Raw genomic sequence first — 18,995 nt, forward strand, 5'->3', positions numbered from 1 at the left:
ATATAAAAATGTCTCTGTAAAATTAAATCTTTTGGAAAAATGTATATTTGGAAATCTCAAATGTGTTATTTTATACTAACACACACAAAAAAATAAACATATGTATGTATGTATATGTATGTATATATATGTATATATGTGTATATATATATATATATATATATATATATATATATATATATATATATATATATATATATATATATATATATATATATATGTATGTATAATAAAGTCTCGGGTGCCTAAGACTTCTGCACAGTACTGTATATTTTGGTTAAGAACAGCTGCATGGAAAAGAAGTCCAATACATAATTAATAAAAAAATTATGCAATGCTAAAGTTGGCTCCAGCCATAAATGACCAAAAAGTGTTGCATATTAAACCAAGTAGTTGGTAAGGTGGAAAGTTTCCTGTAAAAATTAAACTTTGTGTACTTCAAAAGGTATAATAGGCCTACTTATGTTAAAAAAAAAAAAGAAAAAAACTTGTTACTGCTATGTCTCGGCATGTTTTGATTATTAAAAGAGCTTTATTCACCATAAAACATACTTTTATTGCTTACTCCGTCAGCACTACATGGTGTATGGTATGACTGGAACTAGTAAATATCCAGATTATAAACAGTTAGAAACAAAGATGAGGTCAAATAGGGTCTGGTCAGGAACTGACCAAAAAGTGTTTGATGTTCAACCAAGTAGATGGTAAGGTAGAAAGTTTCCTATCAATGTGAAACTGTTGTTAAAAATGTATAATAGGCCACATATGTACAGACAATTGAGTTGATACTGTAATGCATTTGCATGGCCAACATCCAAAAAACCCCTGTATGAATTCTTTAGTATAGGTCTGGATATGGTTTAGCCATTCATGACCAAGAAGTAGACTATTCAAGAACTATTCAAGGTATTTTCCTTTTGTTCCAATGCTCACCAGTACCTTCCTTCCACAGGTTTGGCAGGTACTTTGAAACACCCTTGTTGTGGCAGAGTATCATAATGATAATCACCATGCTGATCATGCTGAACCTCTGCACCAATGTCCGTGTGGCCGCTGAACTCAACACCAAGCGCCGCTCCTTCATAGGTCAGTCCCAGCTGTTTTTATGGCTTTGCAGCACAGCGGCCTCTGTTCCTCTGTGAGATTGCACACATGGCACATGCGGTTACCCAAGATAAGGTCTGTGTGCCATGCAAACCCCTTCATGTCTGAACACGTGAGCCCTTGCCCCCCCTCATAGGTGACATAGTTTAGTGCACACTGCAGTATAACAGCGTCCTCTTTAAAATATAAATCTTATGTAATTCCTCCAAGTTTGCTCCTCGAAGTTCAGTTATTATGGGTTCATTGACCGTTGTCCATGGTTTAAAAACAACTGCATTTCCTTTCTTCAGTTGTAATCCAAACAACTGAATTATTACTGATATGGTAGAATTTATTTCCATAGTACATTTTGCGGTAAACAGGCTTAAAAAAAAAAAACATAAAATGTATGATCTAATGAGTACATCTTTACCTTTACATTTTGGGTATTGTAAGAGGTTAAATATCTAGTATAGGAGATATTCAGTTATTGTATCCAAAAATCATTTACTGAGGCAGTAGATGCTGGGGACAGGGAAGAAAGTCTGAAAGAAGTATAATATATTGTTGTGGGTAACTTACTTTTTCATTGTTTGCCATGATTGTATTAATTTCCCTCCCCTACAGTAGCACCTGTCATGTACATTGGTCCTGGTATCCATTAGCTCGCTTTGATTTTTAGATTAACCATCTAGTTTAAAAATTAAAAATAAAATGTCTGTGGAAGGGGGTGTTGGCAACTCGGTAATCAATATTGTAATCAAATGTAAAAGAGTATCATTATAACTCACACCTTTATGAATTTTGGGAAAGTACCTTCTTTTCAACAGCTTCAGATTAAATGGAAATTAACTTTGAAAGATGTAGCCATGCACTCCATAAATATCAGTCATATTGCATTATACAAAATTTTAATATATAATAATAAGTAATATACAATTTGTCAACAGCGAGTGTAGTCTCATCTGTTCTTTTGGCTTATTCCGTTTGACTTTCACTGTCATCATTGCAATCATTGAACTGGGAAGCTTTGCAAACAGCCTTATGCACTAGCAGTCGCACAAAACCTTTTTACCTAGGTCGTTTAGAGTTGAACAAATTATCATCAATCCCTTCCTCTCCTGAATTAGCAAATGCAGTGTAGATAATGCCTGCACTCAGACCAAATGCTTAATCTCCAGGCTTACAGCATGCACATGTTAGCTCACAAAAGATATCCATTAACAACAAGCAACATAAGTAACTCCTAGGTCAGGTGTTGCACAACCTGGGGTCAGAAAGCAAAAAGGTTTTCACACCCAGGATTGCTCAAAAAATTCGGCTACGCAATAAGCCATTGGGTGACTGTAGCGGGAGTGTTCACAGCTCACAACCCAAGGAGAGAAAATAAGATAAAAGATGATACATTTACACACAATAATACAGTATTAATAAAACATCCAATTTTGTTGATGACTAGTAAAAATACTATTTTTTATTTAAAGGTTTTATTGTATCCTTTGTACTCCCTTTGAAGTAGCTGACCTATTATAGGTTAGGTCCACCAAGGTTACCTTGAACTTGCTTGGCACAGAATATCAACTCATGTTGTCTGTCCTGTCGTTTCTTCCCACATTAACTTTAGATTTTGATGGTTTGAATCCACCCTATTTACATACCCATTCTGAATGCTGCTCTTTTAAAAAACTTTTTAAACTTTGAATTGAGGGATCATGAGATTAAAAGTCCATGCAAGAATTCAGTGTGGTTAAAGTGTAAAGGATCACAGGGGAGATTTGTTTAAATTCATTTTATTTTTATGGGAAGATAACCGTCAAGCAAATAAATTAATCCGGTCTTCACTGTAATGTAATGAAACAGGCACCTAAAAAAGAAAAGTGTGTGAATGACTACTCTACATAAAAGTATTTCACTGTCACATGGAAACTAATGTAAACAATAAAGGAGTGGTCCTAAATCCTGGTCCTGGAGAGCCAGTGGGTTTGCTGGCTTTTCTTGTTTCTCAGCACTTAAGTAGCAAATCAAATGATCCCCTAAAGCGGCTGATTAAGCGGCTAACTCTGGTAGCCTGGTTTCTTGGGTGTGAATCTGTTGCAAATCTTCTGGAAAAATCTAAACCAGCAGGCTCTGTGGCTCTCCAGGGCCAGGATTGAGGACCGCTACAATGTTTGGCTGTCATCCCATTTTCTGTCCACGCCCATTCGATTTCAATTTCACGTGGAGTGGCCCAAATTCTAAGTAATCGAGTCAGCAATTAACTCTTCAAGCTGAATTGAATTCCTTAATCGATCTGGTAAGTGTGGGCATTGGTCTGTGTTAAACCCTTCCTTTCGCCTGAAGTGCTTTTTGAGGATTTGTGCAATGGCCAAGCAAGCTGGAGGAAATGGAGCCCTTCTGAAAAGCTCCCACGAAACTGCTGACTGCTGCACATCACTGCCTCTGTGTTGTGTTCCTGAGGAGTGGGCCAGATATACATGGTCTTCTGGAACTTTCCATTTCACTGAGCCTTTAGCTTGCTGTTCCCATTATGTAGTGAGCTCCATGGCGTACTAGTGTCGGAGTCTCCAAAACACCCCGTGGAGCAGAGAGGCAGGACGAGAGCTTAGAGCAGCTTAAGCCATCTGTATTGGCTCAGCCTGTCTGGTCTCTGAGCTAAAATGCTTTTCCATGAATGAACCTCCTATGCCAATAGCCAGATTATTGGCACTCTGAAATGCGCCGCTGCTGATGATCCACAGTGTACCAGGGGTCTGTATTTTGAATAGTTGGATTTAGAAAATTGAACCTCATATTATTGCATGTCCGAGAAATATTGCTCATACTAGCAGCCGTGTATACTGGGTTTTTGTTCATTAGAGCCCTGTCAGTCATCTTTGATACGTTAGGTGAATGCTCATCCTTATGTGTCATCACTTCGTTAATCTACCATGAGCAAAAACACAATTCCTACAACCCAAAGCTGTAACAAAAACTTGACAGCCAATACATGCATTTAATGGAGGCATTAAATTAAGAAGTCACTCAAAGTTGATTAAATTAATAAAGACCAGCATACGATGTAGGAGCCCCCAAGGTTTGAGATTACTTTCATGATGCTTTCAAGTCCTTTCATTACACACAGTTCTGTTTTCACTTAAACCTTCAGAGTTAAACATGATCAGATCAGTGAAGCACCTATTTTATGCAGATACAGTATGCAGAGATACAGTATTTGTCATTTAAGAGGATTTCGGTCAGCATTGTTTCCCCCACCCTCATGGTAGAGAATTTAATTATGACGATAAGCCTGATGTCCCCCACAGAACTGACTGTAGATTGAATACAAGCATGCTCTACGTCAAATGGATAGAGGTTTTCAGCAATGCGACAGGCCTACAAAAACTATTAGCCCCTCTTAATGTTGGGAAATTAAAAGCAGAGGAGAAACTGTAAAAATAGGAAATGCTAAAATGGAGGTAGACATGGTCTCCGTGTGATGTGCCCAGTTCACAGAAAAAATATTTTAAAAAGGGAATTACCCTGCTTACTGTGGCACATACCAGCCAGTCTCTACCTCTACATCTCAGACTAAGTGGCTTCCCGAACTTCAACAGATTACTGCATCATTTGGTTGGTTTCGATGTAATTAATACCCCATTTATGTGTGTGATTTCTTATCAGGTTGGGATTGGTTGCTTTTTGTTTGGTATATATTTGTGATTTGTGATGTCTTGTGTACAACTCTGCCTAGAGACTCACACATAAAGTACACATACACCCATCAGTGTGTTGGCTGCTGCTTCTGTTTCAGTAATCGTTGAATGCTGTTAATTTCCTCTTGTGGGTCTTCTTGGGGTGACTACACGCAAAGAAACCAAGCATTTTTTTTCTTCTGTCTCTTCTCTTCCTTTATTTTGCTTTGTGTCTGAAGCAACAGACAGTAAGGACGAGGAGGTCAAACTCCCCAAGAAGCTATTTCTGGGTACGTACAGCTCTGTCACTGAAAGCCAATCACGCTTCATCGATCCTCCTCCTCCTCTTAACACTATTAACCGCATGGCTCTCTCTCGCACTCGCCCTCTCTCGTCTCCCCATCAGTCCCCTCAAGCTTCATGTCACCTCCGCATTAATTCACTCAGACGCACGTTGCCCCAACTGATGCCTGAATCTCCCATCTGTGATATGTTCATTTTAATTCTCTGTAGACACTCCGCTAAGGAAACTTAATTATTGTGTGTGGCGCTGCAGTCTGGCATGTTGGAACAAAGTCATTTGTGTTGCTTCTCAGCTGAAGCCTGTGATAATGTCTTTGCATGTTATCTGGACCATGGTAGGTACACTCATCCTGAAGGGCTGCATGTACATTAGTTTTCAGTTTTCCCTGTCAGTGCTGTTATCATTAGAAGGGTTTACACACATGCAAATGAGCTTCAGCTATAATATGTCTAGTAATGTGAGAAGGAAGTCTTATGACATCAGAAATGGGTGCACCTACCCTTTGCTGCCAGTATCCGATTTGAACCGATCATTAGGATTTTTAGTTTTTTTTGTGGAGAGCAAATTGGTTGTTGATTGGTTTTGTGATTTCTGTGATTGATGGCTAACTGCAGCTGAACCCATTTTGGTTTCTTCATTCTCCCATCACAGATGTATTACAAACTAAAAAGTTAGTCTCCTTAAGTATGCGATTAGGCTTGTAGATAAGGTAATTGAGGGATGGCTTCCCGACTTCAGGTGTGATATGTGTGCTTGGGGTGGAGTCTTGGTGAAAAGAAGGCATTTCCATTGAACTCTATGGATGTAGTGATGTGAATCCTGGCTTGAGAAACAGGAAAAGTGGTATAAATAGGGATTTTTTCTTTGATTAATGAACATGATCACTTTCTCCGTTATTCATTTTTGTTTCATGTTCTCTTTGCTGAAGTGAAATAATTTTCAGCGGAATTGTGTAAACAATCTATTTAATCATTAGAAAGACAAGTTTAAGTTTGCCACACAAATTTCAGCCCTAAACGTCCATTTCCAACAAGCTCTTCAAATTGTTTCCCCATTCTCAGTGTCCAAATGGAAATGTGGCTTGTAGGAGGGGCATACTCAAGCATCTGTCTAGGTTTGTTTCCGACAAGCTGTGTTTTGATTTGGTGATTGGGTAATCGATTTGAAGTCGGATTTGGGCCCTGAGTGCCAGAGATGGGGACTCGAGTCGTGCTTAAGTTGTACATACACAGACTCGACTCAGACCCGTCCAAAAATGGCTTGAGCCTCAACTCGGGCACGTCAATAATGACTTGTGAACAGTAAGAGTCTGCCAAATGTCATTGTGAACAATGTCACAACCAGTCATTATTTTTCAATGATTTACGCGCCACACCGTGCACTTTTTTTCAGTTGCAAACATAGCAACACCCTAAACTGTATTTCTTGCAACATAGCTAACGTTACAGTTCCGCATGTATTGACCTTTGGGTTTAAAGAATTCAGACTGCGGGAACAACCACATAAGTTTTCATCAGACATTTGAAAACCCATCCGGAAAGGTCAGTCAGTTTACTAACACCGGAGCCGATGCCACCACTTTTTACAGCTCTTGTGTTGGCCAAATGACAGGTTTCAGACTTAGATTATAATGTTTGTGTCACCGTTTAATCAGCATCAGGGAAGCGCAAAATTTCTTATTCTGCTTGCATTTCAAAAGCCCCTTCCATTTTAATTGTCAACATAGATCACAGAAGCAGCTGTGTTTGCATGAGCAAAGGGTTGTACCATTTTAAAAACCCTGAGTATAAACTTTACGCTCCATATACAAGGAAGTCATTTTTAATGTCCTGTTAGGTGATGTTATGTTGTAGTTGTGTGGACATTGATTGTTATTACAGTGTCATTGAAATATGAACTGTTTGTGCTTTAGTTTGTTTGTAATAGACATTGGCATTAAAAGCTGTAGAATCCGATCCCAGACCTCAGGTTTTGGCAAAGCCTTTCCCCAGCCATCTTGAGAAATGTTTGCTCATGGCGTTCATTGATATATGAATAAATTAATGAACTAACCCGTTTTTTTTGTGTGTGCCTCTGATGATAGTGTTTCTTCAATTGTCATGTGATGTCATACAAAATGTCATCTACACTTCTGGTTTCTATATCTTCAACTAGCATAGGAATCGTGATGAATTTTTAAAGCCATACTGTTGTTTAGGCTGCACCATTCTGGAGACTTGAGGCTTGACTCAGACTTTCATTTGATGACTTGTGAACATGTCTGCTGTGTGCACAACTTGATTTTTAATTCATTGTTTAATTCAACAGTTTTATATGGTAATTCCATTACAAATAACATGTTTATGCTGCATGTCTGTGAAGAATAATCTTGACTGTTAACCCTGTTAGTGTGTATTTTTTAAATTGTGTTCTGAAGCTGCCAATTCAAAGCATTTTGAAGCCATGCATGTTAATTATTTATTGCCAAATACTAACCATGTTTCTTTCCTGTGATTGGATCAGAGATAAAGTAGGTCTGACTAAATATACAGTCCCCTCCAAAAGTATTGGAACAGCAGGGTCAATTCCTTTGTTCTTGCTTTACACTGAAGACTGTTGAGTTTGAGGTCAAAATATGTACTTGAGATGAGTGATCTGAATTTCAGATAAGAAGACTTGGAGAGCAGAAATATAGAGGCTATACCACAAATGCAGACCACTCATCAGTAGTAAGGCCAAAGTGTGGAGAAAGACGGGCCTGCTCATGATCCAAAACATACAAGCTCATCTGTGAAGCACAGTGGAGGAAGTGTCATGGCTTTGGCTTACATGTCTGCTTCTGGAGTGGGCTCACTAATCTTCATTGATGATGTAACTCATGATGGTAGCAGCAAGATGATTTCCGAAGTCTACCAAAACATTCTGTCTGCCAACTTGAAGATAAATGTGTCCAAACTAATTCGGAGGAACTTCCCAATCATGCAGCAAGACAATGACCCAAAACACACTGCCAACACAACAAGAAAGTGGAGAAAAAGTGAAAGGTTTTACACTGGCAAAAATAGATTAAATCCCTTAACTCTATTGAGCATGCATTTCACTCCTGAAAACCTCCTGAAACAAACAACTGAAAGAGGCTGCAGTAAAAGCCTGGAAAAGCATCACAAAAGGTTATGTCAGTGAGTCACAGGCTTGATGGAGTTATTACAAGCAAGGGATATGCTACTTACTTATTTACTTTCATTTACTTAAATACTCTCTGTTCCAATAAAAAAATTGATGGCCTGCTTAACACATCTAAGTATAAATACCAAGAAATAAAAGGTGAGATTCTTTTATTTCTCGTGTTCATCCTTTTATTTCAACCTCAAGTGTATTCTTTGTATTGCACAAACAACGCAATTGGCCTTGCTGTTCCAATGCTTTTGGATGGTACTGTATACCAATATTTCCAGTATGGATTTGTGCATTTCTTCACACAAGGGGGAAAAAACCCTCTAATGCTGCGCTCCATTTACTGTCGGAGGTCAGAATTTCCCGGTTGAAATGTCCAACTTTTGACCTCCAAGTGTTCCAGGTGCACGACAGCAAACATAAGCAACAACAACATGGCTGACTGAAAAGCTGGTCATGTTTATGTGGCAAGTCTATGACCACATGAACTGTCCGCATTCTGCACTGACCCAATGGCAGAAGAAATATACCACTCGTTAACTGTGCTCCTGTCTAGCTACATTGGTAGCTAATCTGCGAAAGTTAATAAATGGTTTATTTCAGAATGGTTTCACATGTCTTTTGGTGTTTTTTTTGGTTTTTTTCCAATGTGTGCCTCCATAGGTGCTGCCATTGTTGTGTGATGTCTGACAACTGCTTCTCGTGAAGTTGGGGTAGATGGATTTGCTCACAAGATCACAAGCAGGAATTCCGAATGACGTTCTATTGTTCTAAACTCACCTTCCAAGTTGTCTGGAACGCAGCATAAGTCCTGGTCTGTTATGATGTTCACACAGGACCAACTCTTTATTTGTGTCTACTGTACTGTGTGTACTGTGGGTGTGTTCTATGGTCTGTGGTTTATCATCTGGCTCTCTTGTAAGGGTTTGTTGAGGTCCGTAACTTGGAATTTGCTAATGCTGCTTGGTGTGTAGTTTTCCTTGTTGCCATGACGGCATTGGAAAAAAACTGCTTCTATATGAATGCAACCATTCTTTGTGTGGATTTGTTTATGATGACTGCCCCGGGGGAATTCAATTACGCTGATTTATCTGCGCATAGATTTGGTGTCAGTTTGTTTTTCCGCTGTGTTTACATTGCGACTCTATTATACCTCAAGAACATTCAGATCGGCTGAATATAAACTGTTTTTACTGAATAGGATATTGAATAATGTGCAGTGAATCACAACGGCATTCCTGTGAAAAGCAGCTGTTCTTCTGTATAAACAGTAGATGGAGCTAACAAATAAGTTTTGGAGTCGAGCCTCTGCATCAGCCCACATTGTGTCCCTTGCTTCCCATTCAGGCTGTATTAAGTTTGCCTTTATTTTGCTTACTTGTATTGTATTTTCCTGTAATGGAAATCAAGATTATTTCTTTGTGTTGCTTGGTAAACTACTTTGTTCAGTGATGTACTGTTTTGACAAACAAGCCCCCCTTCTCCACCAGTATAGGCAATGCTTGTGTGGCGGGAAGGTTGCTTGGGGTGAATTTGTCGTGGGACATGCAGGTTAAATCAGTACATAAATTATTCATATTTCGGTTAGCTTTTAGGGTAAACCCTGTAATATCTTCAAAAGGGCAGTTGTGATTATGTTGTAGTCTGTTCAACAGACTTCATCGAGAAGTATTCATGACCATTATCCCTAGGGATGGAAACTTTGTCCACCCTTAAACTGTGCAAATAAATCAAAAGCCACTTGGGAGCATTAAAGTGGTTTACACACTGTTTGCCCTTTGAGCTCAGTTTTTATCTACCACATTTACCGTGGATTTATGGATGTTTGCAATTATCTGTTTTTGTATGAAATTATTTCCACAATAATAAAGCATTCTCAGAATTGATGTGCTTGAAGTGGTTCAGTACTGGATGTTTTTAACAAGGGGGCAGGGTGAGACTATCAGTGTGGTAGACTACATATTTTTCCTGTTGGGAAGTGAAATTTAATGCTGAAAAAAAGTAGTTTTTTGCCATGGTCATAAACTAGACAAAGCAGTCCCCTTTTTTTCCCCCAAGGTACCAATGTTTTAAAATCTACAGGAATTTTTTTGTTGCCACCTTCCAGGGGAATGGATGAGGTACTAGAGTGTGAAAAACAGATGATGCAAGTGTGTGGAAAAGTTTTCCGCAGTTGTTGGAAGCGTTTCCATCGCTGCTGCCTAATTGGCTCCCTCTAGTACGTGGAGGTGTCCGCAAAATGGTTCTGAATGAGCCACTGGATGTTTTTTTTCACGTCGGTGTTGATATTCTGGGTCAGTTCATAATGAGAAAGAGTTCTGCATTAAAGAAATATTTATTTTACTGCAGAACACAACAATTTTTCAGGCCATCCTTTCTAGTCCAAGATTGAGAGCAAGATAATATCTTCCTGCCCATTTTAATGAATGGTTCAGGTCTTCAGAAATTGATTTGAAATCCCTGACTGGTTTATGACTAACCTTTGTGTCTCCTCCCCACCGTTTTGAGGAGTGATCCCATATTACTTTTCGCCTCGTGAGACGGATGGCTTTGCGAAGACATGGCGTGTTGGCGTGTCAGCTGGCGTGTTTCAGTACACCCCAGTGCTCCCTGCCTGAAGTGCAGCATTTGAACAAGACCTCAGTTCCGCTTCCATTCCTAATTTAAGGCTCACTGGAACTGACTGCACGTCGCATCCCATAATTGCGGGGCTAATGCAGGTGCTGCAGATTGATCTCGCAGGTAACGGGAAGTTGTAGTTTAGTCACAAGCGATTGAGGTGAAAGGGTAGGTGGGCGTTCGGGAGGGGAAGGCGGGAGAGAAATCGACCTTTATTAGCACGGCGTTGTTGTGAAGTGGAGCGTGAATGCTTCCAGCCACTCTAATGCTAACAAACACCACCCTAATTTACTGTCACCCTTAATCACGAATGTATTGTGTGCTCCTATTTAAAATTAGAATTTAGTTTCACTTAATTGTTGTCGGGTGATGGGGGGGTGGGTCCATTGTGAGAGTTGCCACATCCTCTTGTTATTCGTATTGCCGTTTTGCTAGTACTGATCATTGAGAATTTAATTATATTGCACTGCTCAGTTTCACTAATTCCTATTATTCTACTTAAAGAAAGGAGAGTAATCATTTTTGAAAAGTAGCAATCAATTCTTGGAACGCAAAGTCAGAGAGTCTAGTGCTGAGGGGTAGAAAGGGAGTGGGGGTGTCTGAACTGGTTGCTGCATTTATCCTGTTCTGTGTGTGTGTAGAGTGGCGTGAAATTGTATTCTTGATACCAAAAAGTATGCCCCCTTCTTGATTTCCTCTTATTGCATACACTAGTTTGCAATAATGTGTTTTTGCATGGAATGGTTTCAGATCAAAATTCAAAGTTCAAAATGTAATCTTAGACAAAGGGAACCTGAGTAAACCCAAACATTTTTTATTATTATTATTGTTTCAATGAATTAATAAAACAAGTTATCTAATGTCACCCCTGTGAAAATGTAATAACTGGTTTCACCTCCTTTAACAGTAGTAATTGCAACCAAGTTTTTCACATTGCTGTGGAGGACTTTTAACCCACTCTTCTGCTTTTAATATACATTAAGAGCATGAACTGCTCTTTTCAGGTTCTACCACAGCATCTCTATTTCAGTGAAGTTATGACTTTGACTAGAGCACTCCACTACTTTTCATTTTAATTCTTTAAAGTGAGTTAGATGTGGACCTACTTTTATGTTTTGTATTATTGTCTTGTTACATAGCCCAATTACGCTTCAGTTTCAGCTCATCGACTGATGAGGCATTGTCCTTAAGAATTTTCTGATACAGAACAGAATTAATGGTTCTGTCCAATAATGGCAAGTTGTCCTGGTCCCTCAGGCAGCAAAGCATCCACGCAGCATCACACTTAACATGTTTGACTTTTGGTATGACATACTGTGAAATGCTGCATTTCCTTTAGTTTTGAATGGGACCCATTCAAAAAGTTCAACTTTCGACATATCTCTATAGTACATTATCCCAAAAGGCTTGGGGATCATCCAGATGCTTTTTTTTTTTTTTTTTTGCAATTGTGAGAGGAGCATTGATGTTTCTCTTGGTTAGCAGTGGTTTCCACCTTGCTACGGTCTCATGAATCCCTTTCTGCCCTGTCTCTTGCTTCTTGTAGAGCAGTGGTCACCAACCCTTTTCCTGCAGATCTACTGTCCTGTAGGTTTTCATTGGAACCCAGATTTGGCACACATGATTCTACTAATTAGCAGCTCAACTTAGCTGTTGAATGAGGTGTGCTTTGCTGAGGTTGGAGTGAAAACCAACAGGACAGTAGATCTCCAGGAACAGGGTTGATGGCTCCTGTTGTTGAGTCATGAACACTGATATAGATCAGTCTAGAGAGGCCTGTATGTCTTTGTATGTTCTTCTGGGATTGTGTGTGACTTCCTGGATTAGTTGTCATTGTGTTCTTGGAGGAATTCTGGCAGTCCAGCTACTTTTGGGAATATTTGCCACTGTACCAATTGTTTCCATTTATTCTCACTAGGGTTCAGATGAGTCCCAGAGCCTTTAAAATGGATTAAAATCTTTCCATACAGTTATATTTCTACAACCTTTTTCTAATCTCTTCTGGAGATTCCTTTGATCATGGCGTACCAAACATATGAATTTGTTTGAATTAAAGCAGTTCTGCAAAGAAAAGTGGGATAAAATACCTCCACAGGTAGGAAAAGACTAATATCAAATTGTAGGAAGTGTTCAATTGCATTTTGTTCCAACTGGAGAATATTGCCTCCGCACCATATCAGATAGCCCCAGGTGCTATTCTGGCTTATTGATATCAGTATGTACCATTTCTTTATCTGGATGCCCCACCTCGGAGCCCTGCTGCTTTCTGAGAATGAAGTAATTCAGTGAGAAGGACTATTATTCCCTCCCACACTGGGAACAGTCCAGTTAGATTTTCTTTCTCTGTTTGTCAGGCTCAATTACATTTTGATTGCTTGAGAAACACGAAGGTGCAATAACCAGGTGCAGCAATGTGTCCTCAGCAATTCCAGGCCTGAGTAACCATTTTCTTTTTCATGGACTGCCGAGAGTTACTTTCTGCGCCAGGTCCCTGGATTTGGCTGTGAGCTGTATTTAAAGAAATCAGGATGCAATTAGGCTCAATTATAATAAATCTCTACTCTCATTTTGCATCTAACTGTCGACACGACGCACACTGGAGATTGCATCTTTTCTTGTTTTCTTTGTGTAAAGCTGCTCTTCTGAATGCCTTACCTCTGGGGTGCAGTGCAGGTCTCAACCCCGGAAGCCTTATTAGTCACTTATATAGTTTATATAGAGTGCCGATTAGTTGCCTACAGATGTCTGCTGACACAATACAGATCAAGCAGCTGAGTTTAGTTCAGCTTATTTCCCAGTGAAAGCAGGAAAGATGACTTGTTACTCTAGTTATGGGGAGTCTGGAGTTTGAAGACGGCCATTTTATTGGATGGTTTGAGTCGTGATGTTTTGAGAAGGATTATTGCTGCCTGTTGAATAACTTGGTAACACCTCTCTTGGGCTCTTTCTACTGACATGTGTTCCCAAAGTGTTAGGCTGCGAATTTCTCCTGCAATCCATGGAAATGCTGTCGGAGGGCATATGCCTACTTTGTAGCCTGAAGCTCTTATGCAGAAAAGAGGAGCTGGATTTTCACTTTGCAACAAGCATAGCGCACCTATAATACCGGCACAATATTGTAAGTGCATACTGTATAGGGGTTGCACCTTGCTATGCATCACTCCACCAATCAAAGAACTTGCTTAAAGACCCTCATTGCAATCAATAATTTTCATTTGTAAATGCATTCTTCAGAGAATAAGGATCCTGCAATACCAAGCCTTTTATGTTCGACTGAATATTTTTAAATGAGATTTCTATTCCACTACAGGAGAAACATCCAGTCTTTTCTGCCAATTTGAAGTACTCTTGAAGTGAATATCCATGACAGAATGAACATGCTGTTTTCAGTCTTAACTTTTGTGATGAGTGTTGATATGATGTACATCAAAAATAATTGTAGAGTATTCTTTTTCTGTATAAAAATATGGATAGACTAAGTATAAGTCTGCACTTGTGGCTTAATGAATGCTGGTAAGAACATACGTGATTGGCCAGGGTCTGCAAAAAAACCATTGTTCTTTGTAGATGTGCTGAAGTGCCACTCGTGTTGGTTGTGTGCGTCATGGCAACGCAAGCAGGCCTGACTGTGCTCGCTCCCGCAGATGTACGAGCCATGCCGGCCTCCTCTGTGCTCCCAGGAGGGAGCTCTTGTTCATCTCGCAGCTGGGATTAGCTATGGCCTCTGCTGGAGCCATAGGGACCATGGGCCCGAAAGCACCCTGGCTTCAGAGCTGGCCTTTCAGGGGAAAGCAGGGTTGAGGGTGAGGGTGGGTGTGGGGGTGTGCTCTTTTTGTCTTATTTTTTGTGTTTTATTTTTTTTGGAGGCTCATTTATCACAACCCTCCTGAGTGTTTACTTTGCATAGAAGTCAGCATGACAAATTACCCACGTCATCCTGTCTATGGTTCGCTCCCCTCCCTGTCCCGGATTGGCTTGTTATTGAACCTGGGTAGTGGCACAAGGTGGCCCTATATGGATTTTCTGACCCTCTGGATGTTTGAGGTCTTTTTTTTTTGTTCAAGGGTCTAATGTTTCAGTGGTGCTTCTCAGTCAGAATTGAGTGCTCTTGTGCTGCAGACTTGCTGAACATCATCGGGAAAGGCCATGTGCTAACAAATTAGCCGCGCTGCTTTTGTTCGCTACCTCACCGACCGTTTTATCGAATGTAGCTGCTGGTTCTAAGCGTGTGTCCACTGCTCCTGCAAATTTAGAGTGGAGGAGGTTTGTGGTTTTTACATTCATGAAGTGGTTTTTACCCGCAAGATGCCATCCCTATAAAATAGCCCATCTCATCAGGACCTACTGCTGATGACCATGTTAGTTATATTTAAAGGTTTCTCTTAATTTTGTTTGTATTGATTAGTCCTTAATGCCTGCTGTGGGATGACCCTGTGGATGTATTTGGAGTACTATTCAGAATATTTACGTACTGTATTTGTTGTCAGTACCTGCAGAAATACACAACTTGCAATTTCAAATGTTTATTGATGTAAGAAGGTTTCATAGGAGAATTTAACACTGAAACACAGACCATGAACTCCTGCCATGAAACATTCTTCTGTGCTCACCGAGCGCGCTCTTTACGCCAATAAACGTCGTAAATTACAGGTTTCTGTCCCTGTAGATCTCTACCAGAACCTGGGTTGCAGAATGTCATCTGTGAGTGCACGGCAATTATACCCTACAAATAGCCTCCAATCTCACTGCAAAAATAAATGCTCCTGAACACGAGAATATCTTCTACCTTGTGCTTTTTGTGTTCAGTGACGCAAGATGGCCAGGTTGGCTTTGGGTCCGTGCTCTTATCGGCCCTTTGCCACCTGCCTCTGCAGGGGAGCCAGGAGCGAAATGGCTTCCAGGTCGTTCTGGATCTATCTGCATCCCCCAAGGCTACTGCAGGGCTGTGCGCGTGTAGGTGAGCCAGGAGGATGAGCTTTTCTGCCACTTGCGTGTTTAATTAGCGTGGACTGTTGCGCACGTGGGCTCTGTTTGAAACCGCATACTACTCCTACTACATTTCCGGCTGATTTTCATTTAAATTTAGTGCAGGTAGTATGCGGTTTTGAAGACAGCCACGACGTCTTGAGTGATTCGATTGGAGGAAGCAAGTGCAGGCTGAGTTGCGTAGTCTCAAAGGAATCCAGGGGACCCCCATGGTAACTTGTATTTTTCTCTCTGCAGGTAACCAGTATAATACTTCTACAATTTCCTGGAATAGTGGATGAATGAACTGTGCCATTTAATGTACAAACCTTACCCTGTGGTCTTGCTTGTCTGTAAGTGTGTGTGTGTGTGTATACATGTTCAGCATAGCTGCTTTGATTGCTTTAGAAACATTGCCGTGCCTTGATTTGGACCACGGATGCAGAAGCTTCTGCTTTTACTTTCTCCGCTGCTGTTGAATCACTACATTGGAGCATCCAGCAGTCTCTCCTGCTGTTTGCCTGTCCTACGTGATCAGTAGAGAAAGGATTCCATTATAATACATTATAGTGCATTTGTGGTATAGCAAGCACAACAGGCCAATTACAACAGGCAAATTCAGTCACTTCTGAATCGGTCTCCTATATTCTGGGTGTGGAGAACATTAAAGCTAATTTCAGATATTAGTGGAATAATGTTTAAAAAACATTTTTTGTAATCCGGCCCATGGATATCTCTCGATACTTTGAGTAGTCTTCTTAATCATGTAAAATTAAGTGAAGAGAAGTGACCGACTTTTCTTAGAACAGTGGTACAGTATATTGTTCAAAAGTGTTTGTGTAGTGTAGTTTTATCCTTTCCAGCTGCAACGAGGTATCAAATGTGTTCTTAGGGCAATAAGTGGGGTTTGTTTAAATTCATCTTTCATGTTTGAATATTCTTTCTATAATCTTTGGTGTACAAAGCTGATGTGACTTGACTATAATTCCACCCCCCCTACTGTTCAGTGGATGAAGAGTTACGTTTTATCAAATTTAGCCCTTTCATACTGCGCAAAGACCCTGTTTAGCTTTAAAAAATGCAGCCACATTATTGCTGTATGTATTTTCTGCTATATTGTTTTGTCAGAATTTGTAGCTATAATGTATCGGCCTTAATTAGAAAAGCTATTTTATAGCTGCTCCTGTGTGCGCTACAATATTTTTCACTTCCATGTACCTTGAACGTGTGCCAGCGCTATTGCCCTAAAGTTAAAATACAGCCCTGTCATGAACAGCTAAATTTCATGAAAACAAACCATAAAATAGACCAGGCCGAAAGTATGCAAGTAATTTATTATGAAAAACATCTGGCTAATAGTTTGTGAAACAGCTCCAGCTTTATTTTTGTGTGTGAGAATGGACCGCCGTTGTGCCTACAGACCTGAACAGTTGAGCTGTCCGGGTGACTGGCCTCCCAGCCTCGCTCTTCAAAGTTTGGGCAGGCAGTAGTGCGCAGGTTCTGGGAATATTTTTTGTGATTCTTTGCCATACCCAAAAATATCTTTTAGAGGCAGTAATGTGAATTGAGCTCAGAAGCAAGCACAAAGAGATGCCCTGGGGGAAACACTGCGAACACCGCAGGACCAGTGTTCCAGAAGTTTCTCATTTGCTGCGGGACAGCTGGTCGTGTCGATTATTTTGGTCCGTAGCACCCTTTTAAATGTCTTCAGGCACTTGAAGTGCTCTTGAATGAACAATATACTGCTTGTAGGGACTAGAACTTTCAGTCTGATTCTGCACGAGGTACCTGTTAATATCAGTAATAGGAACACAGGTCCCAGTATGTCTTTTCTTTCTGTATAATGTAGTGGGCCTGTGCCTACTTGTTGCTGACAGGGAGGCAACTTTGGCAATTAACTGGAGCTTTGGTTGATACTTGTTTCACTTGGTTTAATAAATGCGTTAAATTGGAAGTGCTTTGATATCTTGTCGTCGTGTGTAGTGCATTCTTCTCTCCGGCCAGTAGGTGGTAGTAATATTCTTAACTGATTTTAGCCTTAAAGTTTGCCCGCTTGAACTCTGACTGACTCCATCTGCATTCAGCAATGTGACAGACTGAAACCTCCCTACTGCTGTTGGTGCTGAGGAACAGTTTGTGACAGGTGCTGAGATCCCATGTATGATGGACTATTGCTAGTTGTTATTTTAAGCATTATTACAATATTATTTTAATCATTATTCATTTGTGTGGGATCATTGTAACCACAAATCATTCCAGGCCTGCATACTTGCGAGTAGAGTGCACACAAAACTATGATAGCAGTATAAGGTCTCAATGGTGACAAACCATTCAATCTGAATCATATAGTCTCACAGCATGTCTTTCCTGTGTGCCCTGCCTGGCCAGTATGCAGATCTTTGTGAAATTGTTGCAATTTTGGCCTGATGTTCATATATTTATGGTATTTCAATGAATTCTAATAAATCTCAATTAAACCCTATTTAAATGAATCCCCTTTTTAAAAAAATGAGTTCTGGGTGCCTATATTTTTTAATTATAATGACTTGGAAACAGTTTGCAGAAGAGGCTAAAGATCAATCGTCAATCAAAAGGAGTTGTATTCAGAAAGCTGGAATAGTTCTTTATAGAGATTTACAATCAGTTGCTTTCATTCCTGAGTACAGAATGAGTGTAGCCTTATAAAAACATAAGGTGATAATTCAAGTATGCTATGCCAGACAATTATATTAAGATTATATTTTAAGTAGTGTATTTCGCTTTCAAATGTCCGCCAATATCCATTCCAGTTCCGTTCCTATCTCTGAGGTCCAACTGCATATTGGGCATTTTGCAAGTGTGAGGGTATTCATAGTCAACTTTTCGTGACGCACAAACGCTTTGAAGAGCCAGAACTGAACCTTTTGTTTTGACAGGAAATATGACAGGTTCTGTCCGTGTGGCAGAACGAGCGGAATGCAGTCCAGTTCAGGCTGTGCCTTTTTTGTGTCAACAAATGATCCTTGGGCCGGCCGTTTCCTTTGTTTGCTGTCAGACCTCAGAAAAGATGGAGCTGTCTGCACTGATCGAAAATTCAAGTCGGGTCCAAAGTGCAAATTTGGCTTCAGAAGTGTAAATTGGAATGCCGTGCCTGAAGGAACATCAGTTAAAGGGAGGGAATCCGTGCGACTTGCGTACTGTGTACTGGTTGGGAATTTCAG

At 40.1% G+C, this 18,995-nt stretch overlaps 1 protein-coding gene across 1 annotated transcript in view; it reads left to right on the forward strand.

The window, feature by feature from the left end:
- Positions 1–18,995, forward strand: part of LOC133136197 (solute carrier family 66 member 2) — a 40,346-nt gene that overhangs the window by 2,412 nt on the left and 18,939 nt on the right. Inside the window, exon 2 of the mRNA XM_061253476.1 lies at positions 953–1,086. Within this exon, the coding sequence (XP_061109460.1) occupies positions 953–1,086 (134 nt within the window). The remainder of the gene's footprint in view (positions 1–952; positions 1,087–18,995) is intronic.

The sequence above is a fragment of the Conger conger genome, chromosome 9 (assembly GCF_963514075.1).
Source record: "Conger conger chromosome 9, fConCon1.1, whole genome shotgun sequence".
Classification (NCBI taxonomy): domain Eukaryota; kingdom Metazoa; phylum Chordata; class Actinopteri; order Anguilliformes; family Congridae; genus Conger; species Conger conger.